This window comes from Aotus nancymaae, unplaced genomic scaffold (assembly GCF_030222135.1).
Source record: "Aotus nancymaae isolate 86718 unplaced genomic scaffold, 86718_ANA_hifiasm-v0.15.2.pri h1tg000058l, whole genome shotgun sequence".
Taxonomy (NCBI): Eukaryota; Metazoa; Chordata; class Mammalia; order Primates; family Aotidae; genus Aotus; species Aotus nancymaae.
In genome coordinates, this window is record NW_026988472.1 from 51,561,091 (window position 1) to 51,583,300 (window position 22,210).

Below are 22,210 nucleotides of genomic sequence, written 5' to 3' on the forward strand. Positions count from 1 at the left end.
TGGACAGTGCTATTGTCATCCAGTAGGTAGAAGCCAAAGATGCTACTAAGTGTGGACAGAACAGTTTCTGACAACAGAAAATGATCTGGCCTCAAATGTCAATAGTATCAAGTCAAAGAACTCTGATTAAGTCAAAGCTTTGCATTACTATTTTTATTTTATTTTATTTTATTTTTAGGGACAGGATCTCACTCTGTTACTCAGCTGGAGTGCAGTGGTGTGATCATAGCTCATTGCAACCTCGAACTCCTAGGCTCAAGGGATCCTCCCACTTCAGCCTCCCGAGTTATTGGGACTACAGGTGTGAGCCACCACACCTTGCTGACTTTTTATTTTTTTACTTTTTGTAGAAACAAAGTTTTGCTATGTTGCCCAAGCTGGCCTCGAACTCCTGGTCTCAATCTCCTCGCCTTCCTTGGCCTCCCAACACACTGAGATTACAGGTGTGAGCCACCATGGCCAGCCTATTACTCCTTTTAAAATGCTCTTTCTAGACCAGTGGTTCTCAACCACGGGTGATTTTGCATTCCAGGGAATGTTGGACAATGTCTGGAGTCGTTTTTGGCTGTCACAGCTGGGAGGTAGATATTGGCTATCACAGTCCAGCAAAGCCACTAAACACCCCACACTGCATAGGACAGCCCATCCCACAAAAAAGAATTATCCAGCCCCAAATATCTAGTGTGCAGAGGATGAGAAACCCTGTCCCAGATGTACCCACGCTCACAAAAGAACAACTTTTCTTTCTTTTTAATAAACCAAATAAGGATTTGGTGGTTGTTTTTGTTTGTTTATTTGTTTGTTTGTTGAGACAGAGTCTTGCTCTGTGGCCCAGGCTGTGGTGCAATCACTGCTCACTGTAGCCTCAACCTGCCAGGCTCAAGCAGTCCCACCTCAGCTTCCCAGGTAGCTGGGACAACAGACACGTGACACCATGCCTGACTCTGGTTTTTTTTTTTTTTTTTTTTTTTTGTATCTTTTGTAAAGCTGGGGTTTTGCCATGTTGCCCAGGCTACTCTTGAACTCCTAGACTCAAGCACTTTACCCACTGGAGCCTCCCAAAATGCTGGGATTACAGGCATGAGAGCCACCATGCTCAGACTTTTTTTTTTTTTTTAATGGAAACTAGCCTTTCAGAAATGAAGAAATATTTTTTTGGTTTAATAGCCCCAATCCATAGAGTCCCCAGGTTTGGTCACTGTGTCCTCACGTAGATTTGCGTAAATGGTCCTTTGCATCTTAGGTACTTGGCTGGGAAGCGGGGTCTGGGAGCTACTTACAACTGAGCCCAGAACCAAATGACAGAGATATTCAGTTCCTGAGTGTTCTCAGTTATTCAAAAGCTAAGAGAGTACAGAAAAGGAAGGAGGTTTTACATAATGGAAGTTGCATCCGAAGACACACAGAAGTACATGATGATACCATAAACCAAAAAACAAACAGTACCATCATTGTTGGGCTGTCAAGGTCACAAGAAATTAAGAATGAACACTTTTCCACTCACAATTACGTTCTCAGGTCCATACTCTTGAAATAGAAACTTTTGAGAACAGGTGTGCTTCAGAATGCAGAATGTTTTGGGTTTTTTTAAGGTAATGGTGAATATTTCATGTCATATATAACAGCTCGAGCAAAGTCTTGGACAGCAGCCTGTGGTCACCCATGTTAATGGTTTTACAGTGAGGCTGGGCGCAGTGGCTGACACCTGTAATCCCAGCACTTTGGGAGGCTGAGGGGAGCAGATCACCTGAGGTCAGGAGTTCAAGACCAGCCTAGCCAACATGGTAAAACCCAATCTCTACCAAAAAGTACACAAAAAATTAGTTGAACATGGTGGCGGACACCTGCATTCCCAGCTACTGGGGAGGCTGAGGTGGGAGAATCGTTCGAACCAAGGAGGCAGAGGTTGCAGTGAGCCGAGATCGAGCCACTGCACTTCATCCTCGTGACAGAGTAAGACCCTATCTTAAAAAAAAAAAAAACTGCAGTGAAACAAAATGAATACCCACATTCTGTGGGATGAATGAAGACTTTTCACTTTATGTTAGTTTTGTGTTAGTTGGTTTGAGCTGGTGTTACTGCCAAGTATGTTACAAAAACTCTGGGTTTCCAATGCTTTTCTCTTCTATTTTTGGTTATGGATAAAGGATTGCAAACCTACATTTCTGAAGGTAAGATTTGAAAAGAAGTGGTAAAGTCCTGTAGGCTAAGAAGGCAAGTGCTGGAAAAGCCTCCTATGCTGAACAGGACCTTGGCCAAGTCACTTGGATGTAGATAGCTCCAGAGTTTCCTCATAGGCAGAAGAGGTGACAGGTCGAGACCAGGGAATGTTTGCCCAGTGACCCAGGTCAAACTAGCTATGACAGGCTCCATCAAAACCACAGAGCTGCCTGGCCAGCTAGAAAAAGAGCTGAGAGCAGACTCAAAATGGTGATCTCCACACCTCTTCCATGACCCCAGATGCCAGTTCTTATCTGTTTCCAATTTGATGATTCTACACAAGGGGCAGTTTTGCGACCCAAGAAACATTTGGCATTATCTTGAGACAAGTTTGGATGTTACAACTTAGCAGTGGGTGGGAGGTGGGGGTGTGGGGGGAGGTGCTGCTGGCATCTGGTGGGTGGAGCCCAGGGATAATGCCCAGCACACTAGAGTGCACAGGACAGCCACCACCAGAGAGTGACCCAGCCCCAAATGTCTGCAGTGCTGAGGCTGACAAACACTGCTCTAAGTAAGCTCTCTCTTACACATTTTAAACACTTATTTCAAGCCAGAGACTATCATCTGGGAGGACAATTTTACGTACCAGGAGACATTTGGCAACATCTGGAAATACTGTGGGTTGCTGCATCCTACCATGTACTGGACAGCCGCTACAGCAAGGAATCACTCACCCCAAGTACCAACAGTGCCTCCGTGAGGAAACGCTGGGTAGACAAATTCATCATAAAAAAAGAACCTCCGAGTCTACCTCAAAACTAAAAATCTCCTAGTCTTGGAACCACCAAGAGGAACCCGGGACCCTAAGCTGTCTCTCTTCCATCCCCCGGGCTTTCTGCCAGACCTCAGAGTTGAAGGTGCTACTCCTAATCAGCCCAGTGCCAACTCTCTGCCCTGCACTTCCTTCTCATAATAAGCATTTAATTATTTTTTTTTTATTATTTTTTTTTTGAGACGGAGTTTCGCTCGTTACCCAGGCTGGAGTGCAATGGCGCGATCTCGGCTCACCGCAACCTCCGCCTCCTGGGTTCAGGCAATTCTCCTGCCTCAGCCTCCTGAGTAGCTGGGATTACAGGCATGCGCCACCATGCTCAGCTAATTTTTTGTATTAGTAGAGACGGGGTTTCACCATGTTGACCAGGATGGTCTCGATCTCTTGATCTCGTGATCCACCCGCCTCGGCCTCCCAAAGTGCTGGGATTACAGGCTTGAGCCACCGCTCCCGGCCCGCATTTAATTATCATTGACATTGGTACTTGCAGTATTTATACTACTTGTTTTCCTTCATAAACAACACCTGAGGTGAGACTGGACTTCTGTTTCATCATTGCCACATCCTCTGTTACCTGTGTCCCCTGGGCACTGGGGAATTGCTTGCTGACTCAGTGGCCAAGTTTGACAGGGGTTAATTCCCAAACAAGGCTGGAATTTTAAGGAGAAGATAAGATGGAAACAAAGCAATGGTAACAGAACCTGGTCTGGAAAGCATGGCTTAGGATTTTTAGCCACAAACACTTAATGCTTATTTTATTAAGCTTTTAAGGGATGCCCAACCAATATTTACTATTTAGGTTTTTAATGCAAACAGGAGTCATTATTATCTTTTTTTTGCACTGAAACCTTTTAGATTTGTCTCCTGATATCAGCTGTGATATGATAATCTCATTATAAATGAATATGGGGCAATTTCTCAGTTGGCAAATACTAATGTTACTATAGACACCAATTCACAGGGTATTCAGTAAAGCATTATCATGTTTTCCTTGAGACAAAGAATACCTGCAGTAAATGACACGAAATGGAGCAAACTTTCTGTAACATAATTTCAACGCATTTAGTGATATTATTTTAAGTGAAAATTATTTTTAACATTCCTCCAACTCAATCTGCTCAGACTGGCACAGAAGACAAAACTGATTTGTACATGAAATATGTTGATACTCTGATAAGGAATAAAGTAAGCAAGAACTGGACATCTTAATTCACTATAATTGCTCATAAGATAACAGTTTACTTGAAAGAGATCAAAGGAATTTCTTAGCATCTCTCTTTGGGGGAAAAATCATCCACTTGGTTGGTTTAAAATTACTAGATTACGTACAGAATACACTGCAAAAATTAAATTGATTTTGGATGTCCATTTTCTTCAATTAATAAAAATTTTCAGAAAACAGTAGCTGATCTCTGAACTATATACTCATTCCTCAGTTAACCTAGTTCTTTTATAGAGATGATCTTACATGACAAGCACACTGTAAAAAGTGCAGTAATAAACACCACATCTTAAAACCAATGTAGCCTGTTAAGAAACATTTGACTCTAGCTGGGTGCAGTGGCTCACGTCTGAAATCCCAACACTTTAGGAGGCCAAGGCGGGCAGATCACTTAAGGTCAGGAGTTTGAGACCGGCCTGGCCAATATGGCGAAACCCCATCTCTACTAAAAATACAAAAAAAAAAAAAATTAGCTGGGCATAGTGGTGCGTGCCTGTAATCCCAACTACTCAGGATGCTGAAGCGGGAGAATTGCTTGAACCCAGGAGGTGGAGGTTGCGGTAAGCTGAGATCGCACCACTGCACTCCAGCCTGGAAGACAGGGTGAGACTCTGTCTTAAAAAAAAGAAAAAACAGAGAGAAACATTTGACTCCATGCATGGTCCTGAGGACAAACTCAGAGATCTATATGTATGCCCCTCTAGAAGGTAGGCATATATGTTCTTTTTCTACTCTTTAGGATACATATTTAAGGTGAACATTATAGATATTGAACCTGTATATTTAAAATGGAAAAAAAGTGAAAAAACTGTTAATTCCCTCTGAAACTTATCCTTTAGAAAAGCAGTAAGTTGAAAGCTTAAAACTATGCCAATCTTACAGGGAATGCAATGGATGGCAAAGACATCTCCTGTACAGACATGTATCTAACTCAGGAGCAGTGGGTCCAATATTTTCACACATGAAGTTAATTGATTTAACTTCTCTTTTGTGTAAACTATAGCACAAAATGTACCACTTCATATGCTCGTTTCCTTTTAGGATTCGTTCCTCTCAACTCCAATATTCTTTATACCAAGCTTGTGTTTTCAAACTACCACTCTAATCCACAGAGACAAACTATTTGGCAATTACTTTCTTCTCCCTATAGACAGCCTTGTTTCAGGGCAAATGAGCAAATGAAAACATATTAGATAAATTGTTATAGGTGGTTTTACAGATCTTTTCTTTAATGTAACACTACAGATAAAAAATGTACAAACTTTGATTAGTCCTACGTAAGAGAATTTAAAACTCTGCCTCCCAGAGCAAAGACTTGGCTCTTTTACGTATTCAATTAACTTTTACCAGGCTGCTCGTTAGGTATTTCAAGAGTGGAAGGAAACAGAAACCTTTGGACTTCCTCTGTAGCAGTGCAACTAAAGTAAATATTCCCTGTAGACATTTTCTGTCAACATGTATCTCAATATCTTAGCGGCAGAGAAGCAAAAACAGTAAGTATATTAAAAAGGTAACTCACCAGTTCTCACAAGGCTTTCAGAGAGGGTTCCTTACTGGGAGACTCAGACACTTTGTATGTCTTCTTCAAGGATCTCAAACAGCTTTTCACACCATCACATTGGACAAGCATCCCAGCCGAACGCTCACCGTCTGTGAATAATCGTTTGACAGCCTGGGCAGTTATACTGGAGCATCATTAGCAATAAAGTCATCACTGAGTAATCTGCAAATCTATCATAAAAAAGTTGTTTAACTGCGTGTATTTCTCCACCTGGCCTTCCTCTCCCCCAGTGCCCCACACATTTTCAACATCACTCAGAGGGAAGCTGGACTTCCTTCACCAACTCATCACTTTGGAGGAGCTTTGGGTGCCAGCCCTGAATACTTAACTGCAATTCGTATTCACCTATCGACTCTCTGACCTGGAAAACAATCAGGGGTTCACTGAGAGCACTTCCTGTATGCACTGAATTTTGCATTGCACAGTGCACAGCAAGGAAAGGGAGCACGTGTTGAGGAAGAAGAGGGAGGCTATACAATGGTGATATGGGCCAGACACACAGTGATGATTATTTTTTCCAATGAACAGCAACATAGGACATGGTTTTAGGATGAGAAGAGCAAGGGTTTTGTTTTGAATGATCTGTCGAGAGCCTGATGTACCTAAGCCTTGCCAGCCTGTTTGTTAAGTGAGTTACACATACAACACAGTGGCAAGAGCCCCAAGGAATTCATTCTCTGTGTCAACACCACAGGGTTGGGTAATGAGCAGGGCTAACACTCAGCAGGGAGGTGTCCCATCAATGCTGATGAAACAACAAGCAGTCTTCTGACCACACACCTTGGGGGAAAATCATACCCCAGGAAAAATAATGTCTTGTGTTTCTCTTTTAGTTGTTTCCTCGTGTTATTTGTTTTTATAGCATTTAGGGAAAAGGAAAGGAAGAAAGAAAAAAAAAAAAACCCAATCTGAGTCTTTGCTTTCATTATTCTGCTTCTGTAAATAAAACATTGCTTATTTCTAATTATTTTGTGTGCCTCCTGCTCTCAGTATGCACTCAAATAACACATAAAGTAGTGGTGTTAGCCCATTTTCTATTCTTAATAATAACAAGGAATTGAGCATATTGATATCTGAAAAGCATTTTAACATGAATAAATATGACTCGGATTTTACCAAAAGGCAATGTTTTGTCTCCCAGGGTCTCTATAAAACTTACTCATTGCTGAAATGTCTTATACCAGCTACTGGTCAGAATTCTAGGAAATCACATGATGTTTCTGGTCACTGAATGCTTTCATGCTCAAAATTAAAAGTCGAGTGAAATACTAAATCTCTGCAGCTTTAATTCCAGGGTAAGACTTCCTTTCCTTTCCACCATACCCCCAGCTAAGGCATGCTTTTCATGGTCCTGAAACAGAGGGCACATACAGGGAAGCTTCTGGCTTTCTCAGTTGTCCTCCTCCCTCATTTCCCCTGCTGTGATTACCGATCCCTCCACCTGGAGAATAGCAGAAAAAGAAAGCAAAAAGGAGCAGAAGGTTCTTCTCTCACTGGTGCTGTCACGAGAAGATTTCAGGCAAACCTGGAGGGCATTTTCTTAAGTTCCTGGAAGCCAGGCCAGCTGAATCTCCCCGATCTGCAACTCCTGAGATGTGGGTGATGTTGTCTCTCCCTCCAATTGGTTTTCCAGTGGTGCCTCTCTGCTGGAGTCTCCTCCTCACCCCAGGAGATTTTGTGGGGCAAAAGTCCAAAGTTTTCCTCCTGTTGGTCCCCATCTGGTCATTAAGGTTATCTAGTCATGTATATTTGTTTGAGGGACTCTGGAAGTGCAACCTAAATCAACTCCCCCTAGCCCTCAAGCTCACAAGTCTCTAGAGCAGATCAGGCAGGGATCAGGTGCCAACCCCTTAGGTCCTCCAAGAGATGCACAATCAAATACTAACCTCTCTGAGGAGTGTTGCTGAAGCCTCCACACTAGACTGAGGCCAAGAGAGATGCACGCCATGTCATTTGTTTTTATTTCATTTAGGAAACAAGAAACAAAAAGCCTAACTCCACTGGGGAAGAGGCAGGGCTTTAATGCCACAGAAACCTCTTCATACGCCCCTACTTCTCTTCTTGCTGTGAGGCCAGAGGTCCACAGCATTCCTGGCTGTCTACATGGAAAATTCCTATAAGATGCCTTTTTTTTTTTTTTTTGCATCTCATTTCATGATGCTGTCAAATGAGTATCCTGTTACAATAAATATTTCCCAGAATAATTTATCTTAATATGTAGATGGAGGACTTTGGAGTCAGACAGACGTGGCATTCCGATCCCAGCACCCACTAGCTGTATAACCTCAAAAAAGTGCTTAAATCACTTGGGTCACTAGCTTTCTCACTAGTAAGGCAGGCAGAAGTATACATCTCAAGCCCCTCTAATCAATAACCCTTTATTGATCAGATATAATATCCCAGGGCATGGTGCCTGGCAAAAAGAAATAGATGATCCTTTTTGGCAATTTTGAGAAGACAGAAGTGAAAAGATTTTACTTTACAGAGCTATGAAAACCACTGTGCTTTAAGGTCATGAAAAGCACAGACTTTGGTATATGAATCCCTGTAGATGCTTAAAGAAATTGTTCAGGGTTGAACCTACCTGATGTTTGACATTCCTATAACTGTGCCAACCATCAAAGACATTACACAGGAACCCTCAAGCTAACACTGGGCATGTCTTCATACTTGGGCCACTACCCAGAAAGAACCCAGTAGAGAGACTGTTGGTGGGAAATCCTGGTGTCCCATAGAAGAAGGGCACATGCAATCAGAGATTAGCAAGTGAACACTCACTCTCAAAGACTCAACATACAGCAATTGCATGAGCAAATATGGAGGCTTGATAATTAGGGCCCTGAATCAAGGAACAAGCATCTCAATGCAAATCGAGCAAGTGGGATGAGAGCAACACGGTACTCACAGGAGGGTTCTCCTCTTAGCCATGCAGAAGGAAGAGACCTGGAGCCCCAGAATCCAGTTGATAGTCTTCCTATTGCGTCATCCACAGCCGCACAAGATAAACAACAGTGAGCTCTTATACATTCAGGATGGGCTCAACTATTCTCCTCCAAGCCATGTGCCAGCTTCATAAAGTCTAGAAATGTTAAAATACCAAACGTGTTCTCAAATATCTGGTTTGGAGACCCTCCTCTATTAAAGTAAAGGTTATGGCACAGGAAAGGGCAAAAACACATGGAAAACCCCAGAATCCCTCCTATGTGTGTTACATGGAACATGGTTGGAAGTAGATCAAAGGAGGAACACAAAAAATTATGAATAGTTTCTGGGTAGGTATTTTTGCATCTTTGTGGTTTTTAATTATCATTCATTTCCCATTCTTCAGGAGCAGATTTAATCACAGCCTTCTCCTTGCTATACTGCATTTCCATGTTTCAAGTTACAGCTTTATTATTAAACCAAAACCCAAGTCCTAGTAAATTGCCTTTCTTTAACTGGCATCCTAGTTTACTCCAGAACGAAGGAGTCATGGAAATTGATTGCCTCTAAGATTCTTCCAGAGTGGTTTAAATGGCCCTAGGAAATTGACTTGAAATAGATGCTTTCCAAATGTTATTGTTTATACATTAATACAACATCAGCCAATAAACATATTCAATTGAAATGTGCCCACAAAAGAACAAATACATTTGTTGTACGTGTTTGACTCATCTATTTCACTTAGCCTATTAAACAACTCTGAAACCTGTGCAATTATATATAAATATATATACACACATATATTATATATAAAGACTTTTCATCTGAAGTTTGTTAAAACCACACATACATCCAAAGAGAAGCAAGAGCCAGCTAAAACTAAAAAGTCACACATGCATGTATCTATGTGTAATAAATTAAGTGCATTTAAATCATATACACAGTAAGTCCTCACTTAACAACATCGATAGATTCTCAGAATTTTTTTTTTAAATAGGGTCTCACTATGACACCCAGGCTGGAGTGCAGTGGCACAATCAAAGCTCACTGCAGCCTCAATCTCCCAGGCTTAAGCAATCCTTCCACCTCAGTCCCCCAAGTAGCTGGGACAACAGGTGCATGCCATCACACCCAGCTAATTTTTGTATTTTTTTTGTAGAGATTGGGTTTCACCATGTTGCCCAGGCTGGTCTTGAACTCCTGAGCTCAAGCAATCCACCTGCATTGGTCTCCCAAAGTGCTGAGATTACAGGCATGAACCCCCTTACCTGGCCAATTCTCGGAAATTGCAAATTTAAGAAGGATGATATACAGCGGGTTGTTTCATTCAACATCGTTTTGTTATAAAGTTGATGAAAAAAATTGGTTTTGTTATATGTGATTTGCTTAAAGTCACAGTTTCCAAAAACCTCCCAAGAATGTTAAGTGAGAACCTACTGTAATTATCTTTCTTCTTAACTTTCTTAAAGTCATATACTTGCAATATTTTTAATATAATATTTAACATATAAATTTGTGAATATATACAAACTAAATATATTTAAGTTATATATAAAGGCATTTCCTAAGTTTATAAAAATCACACCAATATATTATTTATATAGATTACATAACGTATATATGGTACACATATATATACACATATCCCGTTCCCTTTAAGATTCTTAAAATCTTAACTATTTGAGGTACCTAAGATTCTCATTCTCTGAATTTTACTCTGTAAATTTACTCTGCTTTTCCAATGTGTTCAGTGTCACACTGACTTGGAAAAATCCCATAGCCTTACTGAATGATAGCTTCAAGAAAGTTGGTGGTGAGGCAGAATGTAAGTCAGAATGGACTCTATGCCTAACAGTAGTCTGGTATTTCTAAAGTGTGTTTGAGGGAGATATTACTTTCTTTTTAAAGAGCATATGTGATGGTCCTTGTTGAGTAAGTTTGAGAATTGTTGTGTTTAAAACAAAACAAAACAAAAAATGGAAGACCATTGTTGACCACAGAAATGGGAGAGTTTCAAGGCTGTGGACTGAGGTGGCAAAGACCCATTAAGCACACTTCCAGGCTTATGTGATTATTGATCATGGGGAAGCTGAAGGAAGAGGCTGTGTAACCAGCTTTCTGTTCCCTCCAGATGTTAGCTTGCACTGAGCAGCACAGGAGTTGGGTGCAAGTAAAATAAAGGCAAAAACTTTTGATTCTAGAAATGACTGGTTCGACCATGTTATCACTGACATGCCACACTGACATCAGAAGTGCAGAAAACAAATGCTTAATGTTTCTTGTTTATTTTTTGAAGCTTCCTTTTCCTTATTGTTTTCTTGCTGGTGGTTTCTAGAATACTTTGTTCCCCTTTATTTGCACATTCATTCTTGTATTTGATTTTGATATTATCTGTTCACATCGTGGTCCTGATTACTTACTCACAACAGAAGAAATTTTGAAAACACATAGAAAACATATTAATAGATAGTTTTTGTCTTTTGGCTCTTTTTGAGGAAGGAAGACCAACAGAGGTTGAACTCTCCACCCTGATCCTTTTCAGGTATATGACTTGTGGCAAGGTATTTGACCTTCCTCAAGCTCCATTTCTTTATTTTTGTAAGAAGAATTCCATTGTTTACTTTGCAAAGTTGTGGAGTCAATGAAATAAGAGATCATTTATAAAGTTGTGAGTATGTCCTAATTATTTGAGGGCTGGTGGCTATTATGATAGTTATGAAACAATGAGCCAATTTTAACCATGAACAAGTAATCACTCTTTCATCTCAGACTCTTAGCACGTGGCCTTTATAAACACTTTGGAGAAGTGACCAGAGCACTAAGCAACTTGCCTAAGATATGATAGGAACTAAGAGCCTTGCAGGTGAGCGCGTGGTTTATTCAGAAGCAGCAACATCGCAAGGCGCACATTAGAGATGGTACTCGGCACTCTGCGTGGTGAGCTCCAGCTGTGATTCCACCCAAGTAGAGAAGCTTCAGTGGGCAGGGCCAGTGGGCAGCCCTCCTTGTGAATGTGGTGCAAGACACAGCTAAGGCCCAAGATGCTGACATCCCCAGTTGTATTCATTGTGGACACACGGACCCCTCACAGGTCCTGGAGGGAAGGGGCTATGCCAGAGGAAACATCAGGAGAGAAACAGAAAAGGAAGAGAATGAGGGAGGGCAGGAAGGGGGAGGGAGTTTAGGAGGACAGGAAGGAAGACAGGAAAGGAGAGAAGGAGAAAAGGAAGGGAGGAAAGCAAGAGGGAGGGAGTCGAGGAGGTCAAGAAGGAAGATAGGAAAAGAGAGAAGGAGGAAATGAAGGGAAGGAAGGAGAGAGGGAGGGAGTCAAGGAGGACGACAGGAAGGAAGACAGGGAAAGAGAGAAGGAGGAAAGGAAGGGAACGAAAAAGAGAAGGAGAGTGGGACAAGCAAGGAAGGAATTGTTTGGAGTCAGGAGCCCTAAATCCTAGAACAATACGATGAAAAAGGGTGGGGTGTCATGAAGCCTGAGCCCCTCTCTCAGATGTCCAGTCGTGTCTAGTCAGTGAGAATCCTGGCAGGAGAGAGGAAATTCGAATGCATGGTAGAGTCTGACCACATGCCTCACTTCCCCACATTTTTGGAGCACACATCCTCCCTTCATATGTGCTATTTTAGAATAGTGTAGGCAGTAACATTATGGATATTATAAAACATGATTTTTAATCATTAGTGAAGGCTATAAAGCTGATGCTGGAATTTCTCTTTTCTTATTAACTGGAAGCTACATTTTGTTATTTTCATAGGCATGTCTTTAATCCCTCTGTCCATTTTTGAGAATTGGTTTAAAAAGTAAATAATATAAGTTGTAAATACACTTTACCTTAATATGTACATTGCATTATGCTGAAATCAAATAAAATGGTTGAGAGCAATGATGTCTCCCTTCCTCCCTGCAAGGATACCTAGAGAAAAGACCAAGACACGAGAACATTCGCCAGCATTCACACAAATATTAAATGTTAGCGTTGGGTGCAGTGGCTCTTGCCTATACTTCCAGCACTTTGGAAGGCCAAGGCAGGTGGATCACTTGAGGTCAGGAGTTTGAGACTAGTCTGGCCAACATGGTAAGACCCCGTCTCCACTAAAATATACAAAAATTAGCCAGGCATGGTGGTGGGTGCCTGTAGTCCCAGTTACTCGGGAGGCTGAGGTAGGAGGATCCCCTGAACCTGGGAGGAGAGTGTTGCAGTGAGCTGACATCACACCACTGCACTCCAGCCTGGGTGCACAGTGGGACCCTGTCTCAAAAAATAAAAATAAAATAAAATAAATGTTAGTAAAGCTTAACACATTTGCTACTTCTTTATATTAAAATAATAATCCTAAGCCCCCTCCCCACAATGAAGTAGCTTGTATACCCCAGGAGGCGGTCAATGATCTAGACCATTACATGCCCTGGTTGAAAGGCAGATGCTATCAGTCTGGGGGTGGCAGCTGGGATTCTGCATTTCTAGCGAGCTCCCAGGGGATGCTTACACTGCCAGTTCATACCATGTCTGTTGTCCACCACTGCAGAGAATCAAACTGGACCTCTTGCTCAGAGGGTTTGTACTCTGATGGTGAAGGGGTTCAAAAATAATGATCCTCTTCACACAAAAGTACCAGATACATCCTAGAGCACAAAACCAGGAGTGGCAAATTCAGCCGTCTATGTCAGGCTCCCTTCCAGAGCTCACTGGGCTTGGAGGAAACCAGCAGTGGGAAGAGGTAAGAATATTCAGTGCTTCTGAAGCAAGAGACTTGCTAAGTCAGCATTGCTAAGCCAGCTATACTGGGGAAGAAGGCAGGTAAGTCTGCAATGAGGAGCCCAAATTGAGGCCCCATCAGATGGAAGACAGAGCTTTCTCAGCATCATCAAGAAAAGTAGACTGTGGACAGCCACTGAGAAAGATGGTCCCTAGTCCAACCTGTTACCCTCCATCTATGCTGGGCAAGATCTGTACCTCAGAAAAGTAAAGAGAAGAACGGGACAAAGGGGGTCACAGAAAACAGATATAGCAGAATGGAAACCAAATACAACAGATAACAAAGGCACAGGGACACAGGAACCAGGACAACAAACTAAGGAAGTTGAGATAAGCTACTACTCCATACAGGATGGTGTATATATACACACACAATAAATGGCATGTTCAGTTTATATGTTGTGTGAAAGATCATCTGTTTATTTGTTCCATCAGTTGTTAATGTGCTTTTGACGCCATCGTACTGTAGTTTACGGGATCATTTCTATTGTATCTTAAAATTGTCAGGAAAAGTAAGGTATTGTCCTATGGGGAAAACACAATTGTACAAAAGTAAACTGTAATTCATGGAAGGAAATGCATTCTCATCAGCATAGAAGCTGTCCATCTTTGGATGTTGAAGAATTATGTAAAGCTAAAAGCTAACTTGTTATATGTGTGCAAATCACATCGATAGAACAAAATTTCATTCTTTTCCAATCTAACTTGTGACAGAGAAGCATTCACGCATTGTTTTTTGTTTTTTTTTTTTAAGCAAAGAGGAGTCTTCCATCTTATGCACTGAAGTGATGTCACTGAAAAGTGTAGAAAATAAGACTTACTTAAAAAAAGATGTTGACCATGTTTTCACATCTGTGGAGAGCTGAAGTACCTAAGGTTTCCCAATCTGTCTCTTCCACAATTGTTGTGAGGCCTTGCCATTTCATCAAAATGGCACTGGGGCCTTTTTTCTTTTGAAAAATACTCTTGTTTAACTTAATGACTAAACAGAAATGTGAGGTGGTTATGATACCAAAAAAACAACAGTTAACAGACATGTGTGCATCCATTTGTTTCTAGAGAAAGGAAAGAATCTGGGAGGGAGAATTCTAAAGACTCCAGGTGGGAAATACTGTCATACTGACTGTTGGTACCCCAGCAATGTGTGTGAAATGCATCTACTATGGAATTGCGTTCCCCAAAAAGATATGTTGGAGTCCTCATCCCCACTACCTCAGACTGTGACCTTATTTGGAAACAGGATCTTGTCAGTGGAGATCAAATTAAAATGTAGTCATTAGGGTGGTCCTTAGTCCAACAAGACCGGTGTTCTTATAGCAGGAAAAAAGTTGGACAGAGAGACACACACAGAGGAAAGATGATAGGACAAGATACCAGGAAAGGAAAGCCAGGTTCAAGCTGAGGAGAGAGGCCTGGAATAGGTCCTTTCCTCACAGCCCTCAGAAAATTAAGCCTGCTGACATCTTGATCTAGGACTTCTGGCCTCCAGATCTGTGAGACAATACACGTCTGCTGTTTAGGTCACTTAGTCTGTGGTGCATTATTATGGCAGCTGTAGCAAACTAATACAGAAATCACGAATGACTGCCTTTGAGTACAAAGTCCCTTCCTAATTTTCTCACGAATTGCCTTCTCTGAAATTCAGTATCCTCAAAGGGAAATCACAATTGGATTAAATGGGGGAAGCTCTCTTATAGTACCAGCTCTAAGAATACACAATTTTATTGACTATGTACTATGCACTAGTACTAAGGGCTTGCTTGACCTGCCTCACCTCCTTTATCACCTCCATTTTACCCAGGAGGAAACAGACACAGAGGCACTTTGTCTATCCATAGATGATAAGTGTTCTTGCTGAATCCAGGCATGCCCCCGTCCACCACGTACTCACTAAACTAGAAATACACCCTCATGTTTTACACCTGTTTTTGTGTGTGTTTTTTCCCTTTTTGTGGCGAACAGGATCACACTATATTGCTCAGGCAGGTCTTAAACTCCTGGGCTCAAACTATCCCCCCAAACCCCATCTCTGCCTCCCTAAATACTGGGATTACAGGTGTAAGCCACTGCACCCGGCACACCGTCACGTTTTTAGTCTTAACTCTATTATTTCAGCTTCTCAAAAGATCCAATTCTTGTCCTTAAACGTGAATACACCACATAAGAGAACACGAAATGGACAAAAAAGTATTTTTCTGACATGGCAAAAGGTGGTGGTTGGGGGGAAGAAAGCTGTTTAGATGGCATTTGAAAAGTTAAAAAAGGAAGAAACTCAGAGCAGCCCAAAAGACAGATGATACCTAAGAAGGCTTAATGAGCAAGACATGTTGACTACTAGTATTATTTCGGCATCCTCCTTGCACAGTTTGGCTTTGCTCTGAGACAATGCACCAGCCTGGGATACTCAGGGATGCAGGCACGGAGGTTGTGCATCCTCTCCGCGCACACTGCGCATGCACGACTGCCAGTTCAAGTCGCGGTCCAAAACCGCAGGGAGGCGGGGGCAGGCGAAACCGAGAAACCCACCCACGGTCCAGGGGCTGGCGTTCTAGGCTTGAGCGAACCCACCCAGGGACCTCCGTGACCAAGGCCATTTGCCTGCAACCTGATGGCTCGCAGTGATGCCACCCTGAATATCTTCAACCCCCTCTCCCCACTCAACAGCCCCCTTGCACGGTCCCTCCTTCCTCATACACACCCCTGATCCAAACTCAAGCAGTGAATTTGCCCCCAGACGAGGGCCTCGGCTCTGCGCGGCCGTTGGCGGAGTAGCTTGGCCTGATTCCGGGTGTGACGTGAGGAGGAATTGATGCGGGTTAACGTATCGCGCCCGCCCGCGCCGCATTCCCAGTCTGCAGCTGCTGCGGCGGCGAAAGCCCGAGATGCGCGTGCGCGGAACGGCACTAGGCAGCCTGGGACTGGGGGTTCGGAGGCGGGCGAGGGGCCGTGGGAAGCGCATGCGCAGATTGGCCCCGGACGCGGGAGGAGGCCCTGACTGCGCGTGCGCGGGGCGGGCGACTGCGCGCGCACTTTTTCCTCGCCTCCCACGCCCACCCCCACCCAGACCCAGAAGGCGGTACCATGGCGGCTCCCCCGCCCGCACCCCCGCCACAGCCCGTCACCCACCTCATCTTTGACATGGACGGACTTCTTTTGGGTGGGTAGTGTGCAGCCGCCGCCTCCTGCGAGGGCGGTCCTGGGTGGGCGTGGGAACGGTCGGCGCGGGATACGTCACGGCCGGGGGGCCGCGGCGGGGCTGTGTTTGAGCAGGGACCGTGAGGCTCCCGCGCGCTGTGTTCCGCACCGGACTCGAAGTCGGGCGGCGGCCACCAGCGCCTGCGAGTCCATGTCCGGACTGGAGGGCGCGCGTGGCTGCGGCGTCTACGCGACCTCAGCACCCGCTTCCGGTCGGCGGGCCGCGCGTGGGGCCGGAGCACGTGGGCGCGGTCCCTGGGGACCACCGAGCGGGCGCGCGGCCCAGCGTCCTCTCTGCAGAGCTGGACGCGGCGGGACCTCCGCCCCCTTTTCGGTTACCCACAATTGCGACCTTGAGCGGTGCCCAGCCTCAGTTTCCCCGTCTGCAAACTAGCCTGGAGGACACTTGCCTGCCTACTCCAAGGTTGCTGCTGTGGGCGCACCTTGATGGTAGCATCCTACGTGGTAGCGGTTCTCCAGCTGGTGGTTTGGTCGCCCTGAGGGCATCTGTCAATGGCAATGTCAGGAGACATTTTGGCTGTCAAAGCTGGGATGGAGGGATGGGGTCACTGGCATCTAGTGGGGTCTAGACCAGGGATATTGCTAAACTTCCCACATTGCACAGGAGTGCCTTATGCAACCATAAGGAATTATCCCGCGTCGTCAACAGTGTAGAGGCACAGAAGGTCTGTCAAGTGGCCTGGCTGCCTAGGGTGACCAGCACCAGGGACATCACCTGGGAGCCACTTGTAAAATGCAGATTCTGCGTTTTAACACAAGTGCCTGAACCTTTGCGAACTCCTGCTCTATCAATAGGAGGCATTTAGAAACCCTTGGTAGTGTACTAACGTAGTCAGTCATAGCACATGTGAACTTTACCACCCAAGAGGAATTCAAGTAGAATTCAAAGAATAAAACGCTGTTTTTTTTGTTGTTGTCTTTGAGACGGAGTTTCACTCTTGTTGCCCAGGCTGGAGTGCAATGGCGCGATCTCTGCTCACCGCAGCCTCTGCCTCCCGGGTTCAAGCGATTCTCCTGCTTCAGCCTCCCGAGTACCTGGGATTACAGGCATGAGCAACCACGGCCAGATAAGTTTGGTCAGGCTGGTCTCGAACCCCCGACCTCAGGTGATCTGCCCGCCTTGGCCTCCCAAAGTTCTGGGTTTACAGCGGTGAGCCACCACGCCCAGCTTAAAACTCCATTTTTAACTTAAGATGGAACTATACCAAACTCTACCCAAAGCCTCAACAGAATTAACACCATGAAACATAATCACCAGGACGCTTCATAGATCTGTAAATGTGTCTGCCTACTCTGTGTAGACTGCTGACCTGCTTGTTTACATATATCATTCTTTCATTTCAAAACCCGGCAAATTCGGAGGAAGTATTTGCATTTCACTAATTAAAAAAAAAAAAAAGAAAAAAACAACCTGCAGCTGGGAGAGGTAAAACTACTTGCCCAAGTCACACAGCCAATAAGCCAAACTGAGAAACGATTCTGGATTGATCCCATTCTAAATATAAATGATGTTGAGCTCAATTTAAATTGTGAATGTGACCTTGTTCCTGCTCATCATATTGCTGGGTAGTTCACTAGCAATGTTTTCTTTAAAAAAGGCACACGATAACTAGGCTCTTCATTTTATGAACACAGAGATATAAACATTAATTCCAAAGGAAAAGAAATCCCCATAGAGGTCACTAATTGGAGCCAACGGTGTATGCAGCTACTAAATTTGAAATGACTCAATTTCAGAAAGCTTCTGGGATACATAAGTATAGTTTGTAGACATGAATTTTCCTACTTTGGTGGTCAAGAAGTTAAATTGTCAAATAAATTTCTTACCCTCTAATGAAAAGTCCAGAGAACCTGTTCTGGGAGTCTCATGAATTTTAATACTAAACAAGATGTCTCATTAAAATTAAATTTATTAAACTTCTAAATGAGCTTGATGCCTAATTCTCATTCTAGATTTGCACATAGCCATGCCCTGAAGCGATGAATGTGACTTAAATGGCAATACAACCGTTGACCTCACATTGTTACCCAGTCCTCTGATCTAGTCAGATAACCAAGAATTAGTGCTATTTGGAAAAATAAGCCCTACCTCTTTTTATTCCCCTCCCTCATTTTCTGCCCATTTCTTCCTTTCTGGCCCTTCCTCTTCTTTGAGGTGGTAAGGCCTTGCAAAACCTTCTTGGAAATATACCTCTGCTTATCCCATTCTCTTACAAAATGTATAAATACAAAACACAGCTTTCCAAAATGTACCAGTTTAATTTAATCTACCAGATTATGCCTGCTCTCATTCTGTAGCCCCTCACTTCAGTGTATCCCTTGTTTGCATAACAATATGTCATCAATTTAAAATGAGTTATTTTGCAGTAGGTCTGTTTTTTGGAAATTTTGAATGCATTTCCCTAGGAAGTTCTGTTTGTCGATGTAGCTCCAATACTTGCATACTTGTGGAAATAAAATTGAACATGAATAATTCCATGGAGAATTGTTAGCATTACAGGAGAAGCTTGTTTAATCAGAGGAGGATGAGGAAGTAAATAGAGATTTTAGAGGAAATGTTGACCAGGAAGAAAGCCTGGGCATTTTGCCATGCCTTTGACATGCACGATGCTGTTGTCTTTTTTTTTTTTTTTTTTTTTTTTTTAAAGAAAACACTTTGGATTCTGTTTCTCATGACCAAGGTAACAGTCGGTTATGATTTAGGTAATATTAGTAATTCTAGCTCTCAAATGCCATTCAGAGAAAAAGGGGACTGAGATTAGTTAAAAACTGGGACAAGATTTTGTAACAAGAAGATGACAAGTATTAAACTATCTCAGCAGCTGGTCAAAGAAGATGATTCCATTTGTAAATAACTGAAATTAGGAGCACAAAAGATAGTCCCAATTTCTTTAAGAGAGAAGACAGTTTGTTGTCCAGAGCAGTTCTGTCTCATAGAATAGAATTGAGCCAGGTGAAATTTTTTGGGAGCAACTTTTAATAAGTAAAAAGATACAGATGACATTGATTTGGATGATGTATGTTATGTAACCTAATGTCTCAGAAATATTACTATTCAATACATAGTCAATATAAAAATCATTGACGTGTTTGACATTAATCTTAATACTAGGTCCTCAAAATGTGTGTGTATTTTATACATACAACACATCTCAGTTTGAACTGGCCTCATTTGAAGTGCTCACTTGGTGAGTGGCTGCTGGCTTGGACAGCGTGGGTCTAGGTCTTTGTGGAGTAACCCATGATGTCTGTTGATAATGGCTATGCTGGGAGGGCCAGGCAGAGGGTGGGTGTAAAAAATACTCAAAATTAGGAATTTTGGTGTATGTAAAATGTGGTATGTGTAAAATGTGTTTTCTTGGAGTCTAATACAGAATTATTTAAAATCCTTTTAAAAAATCAAAGGAAAATAAGCTTATTTTCAAAATCTTAAAACACTGTAAAATAATAAGGTAGATCTGCAAAGGGTAATAAGAACATTTGCAGTATCGACCATAATATACTATATCTTTATAAATCCAGATTGCAGGATTTTAATGAGTGACTTCTGCTTTACCTTTATATAGTAGAATGAAGACCTGTTCTTTGCCTTCTTGCACTCCCATAGCTTCCTCCTTGCCAAATAATAGCGCTTGACACTGTAAGTGCCTGCCTCACTGTCTGGGACCCAGGAGACACTAAAAGGTCACGGAGGAAGGGTCTCTGTGGTGATCACCTAGCCCAGTACCGATGGGATTGTGGGCTGCCTGAGACAGTTGACAGTCATGTTCACCGTGTGCTCAAAATTCCACAGACACAGCGTGAGTGTGTTTCGCACTATCATTCTTTGTTAACTTCATGTAGGCTGTTTCTCTAGACACCGGAACATCCATATAGCTGATGACAAAAATAGATTTTTCTTATGTAATATTAGCACATGCCCTAGATGGATTGTCAGAACAATCTATGTATGTCGTCCTTTGACCCCGTGAAATACGTGCGAGATTTAAAAGTGCAGTTGGCGAGCTTTTCAGCCTCAGTAGGTTCTTACTACTTGATGTTATCAAGTCATTCATTCCAAGTGCGGTTTCTAAGAGTTTTGGCACGTTTTTGAGGAAGGTGGAAGTGAAGGATCATTCCTCATGCTTCCATAGGTGGTTATTGTTTAACCCCAGAATATGCAGAGATCCTAGTTGAAATGAGATACTAATCACAACCTCCCCTCCTTCCATCATATGTAATGGGTCTTGCTCTGGATGTCAAAGCAACTCTGGTGGTAGGTTCACATTCTTTCTTTGCCCTGCCTCCCCTGGGGGCTGACAGTGCACCCTTGGGTTCTAACCTTGCTAGGTGAAATGTAGGTTCTCTTCCACATTTGCAAAGGAGATGGCTGAGGGTGGACGCCAGTTTGAGGGCTTGGGACAGAGGTGAGCCCTTACCTCAGGGGCCATGATTGGCCTTTCACTACAGTGTGATCAATGAATAATCTGTTGTTTCTGGAAACTGAAAAGGTTTCTGGAATATAGCAAGCACAAGACAATGTGTTCCTATTAAGGGTTTGAAGAGATTTTGAGTAAGATGCTATATTTTATGCCAGAGAAACAGCATCAAATTATAGACTTAGCTCCCTTTTGTTGTGCTTTCTAATAGACCTGAACCATGCCAACTTTAAGTTCTTGTAGTAAGTGGTTGGTTGCCTACTGCAGCTGTTTCTGTTTCTAGAATAATTGAGAAGGGGGTAAGACTTAAATTGCAAAATTCTGCAGATAAATAAGTTTTGTCCACCTGGCAACACAACTTAAATATTCAGCAGATTCTAGGCATGCAGGTATAAAATATTCTTTTCTTTTTTCTAGCTCTCTCTTTCAAATAGAAACAGTATGGTTTTATTTAGAATCTTTAAATGACGTAGATACAGGCATACCTGAGAAATACTGTGGGTTCAGTTCCAGATCATCACAGTAAAGCAAACATCGCAATGAAGTTAGACACATGAATTTTTTGGTTTCCCAGTACACATAAGGTTAGGTTTACACTATACCATATTCTATTAAGTGTACAATAGCATTATGTCTAAAAAATGTACATACCTTAAAAATATTTAATTGATTAAAGAAAATAAAAGTGCTAGGGATCATCTCATCCTTCAGTGAGTTGTAATTCTTTTGCTGTTAGAAGGTGGTGTCTTGACATTGACTGTTAACCAGAGTAGTTGTTGCTGAAGGTTGGTGCTAATTAAACAACAAAATCCTGTGGCAATTTTAAAAAATGAAACAGCAATGAAGTTTGCCATATCAGTTGATTCTTCCTTTTACAAAAAGTTCTCTTTCAGCAAGGTGCGGTGGCTCACACCTATAATCCCAGCACTTTGGGAGGCAGAAGCACGCAGATCACTTGAGGTCAGGAGTTTGAGACCAGTCTGGCCAATATGGCAAAACCCCATCTATACTAAAAATACACACACAAAAGTTAGCCAGGCCTGAGGGCATGTACTTGTAGTCCCAGCTACTCAGGAGGCTGAGGCACGAGAATCACTTGAACCTGGGAGG

General features: G+C 42.7%; 2 protein-coding genes across 9 annotated transcripts in view; one reads left to right on the forward strand and one right to left on the reverse strand.

Annotated features, from left to right (window-relative positions):
- STS (steroid sulfatase) overlaps window positions 1-16,206 on the reverse strand; it is a 527,011-nt gene extending 510,805 nt beyond the window's left edge. For all 6 annotated transcript variants that reach the window (XM_064364536.1, XM_064364537.1, XM_064364538.1 and 3 more), the window contains exons 1-4: window positions 16,165-16,206; window positions 12,542-12,623; window positions 8,681-8,854; window positions 5,734-5,864 (exon numbers count right to left, since the gene is read on the reverse strand). The gene's annotated coding sequence lies outside the window, so the exon portion shown is untranslated. The remainder of the gene's footprint in view (window positions 1-5,733; window positions 5,865-8,680; window positions 8,855-12,541; window positions 12,624-16,164) is intronic.
- A 313-nt stretch (window positions 16,207-16,519) lies between these two features.
- PUDP (pseudouridine 5'-phosphatase) overlaps window positions 16,520-22,210 on the forward strand; it is a 343,821-nt gene continuing 338,130 nt past the window's right edge. For all 3 annotated transcript variants that reach the window (XM_064364540.1, XM_064364539.1, XM_012437567.2), the window contains exon 1: window positions 16,520-16,623. In XM_064364540.1, the coding sequence (XP_064220610.1) occupies window positions 16,548-16,623 (76 nt within the window). In that variant the 5' untranslated portion in view covers window positions 16,520-16,547. The remainder of the gene's footprint in view (window positions 16,624-22,210) is intronic.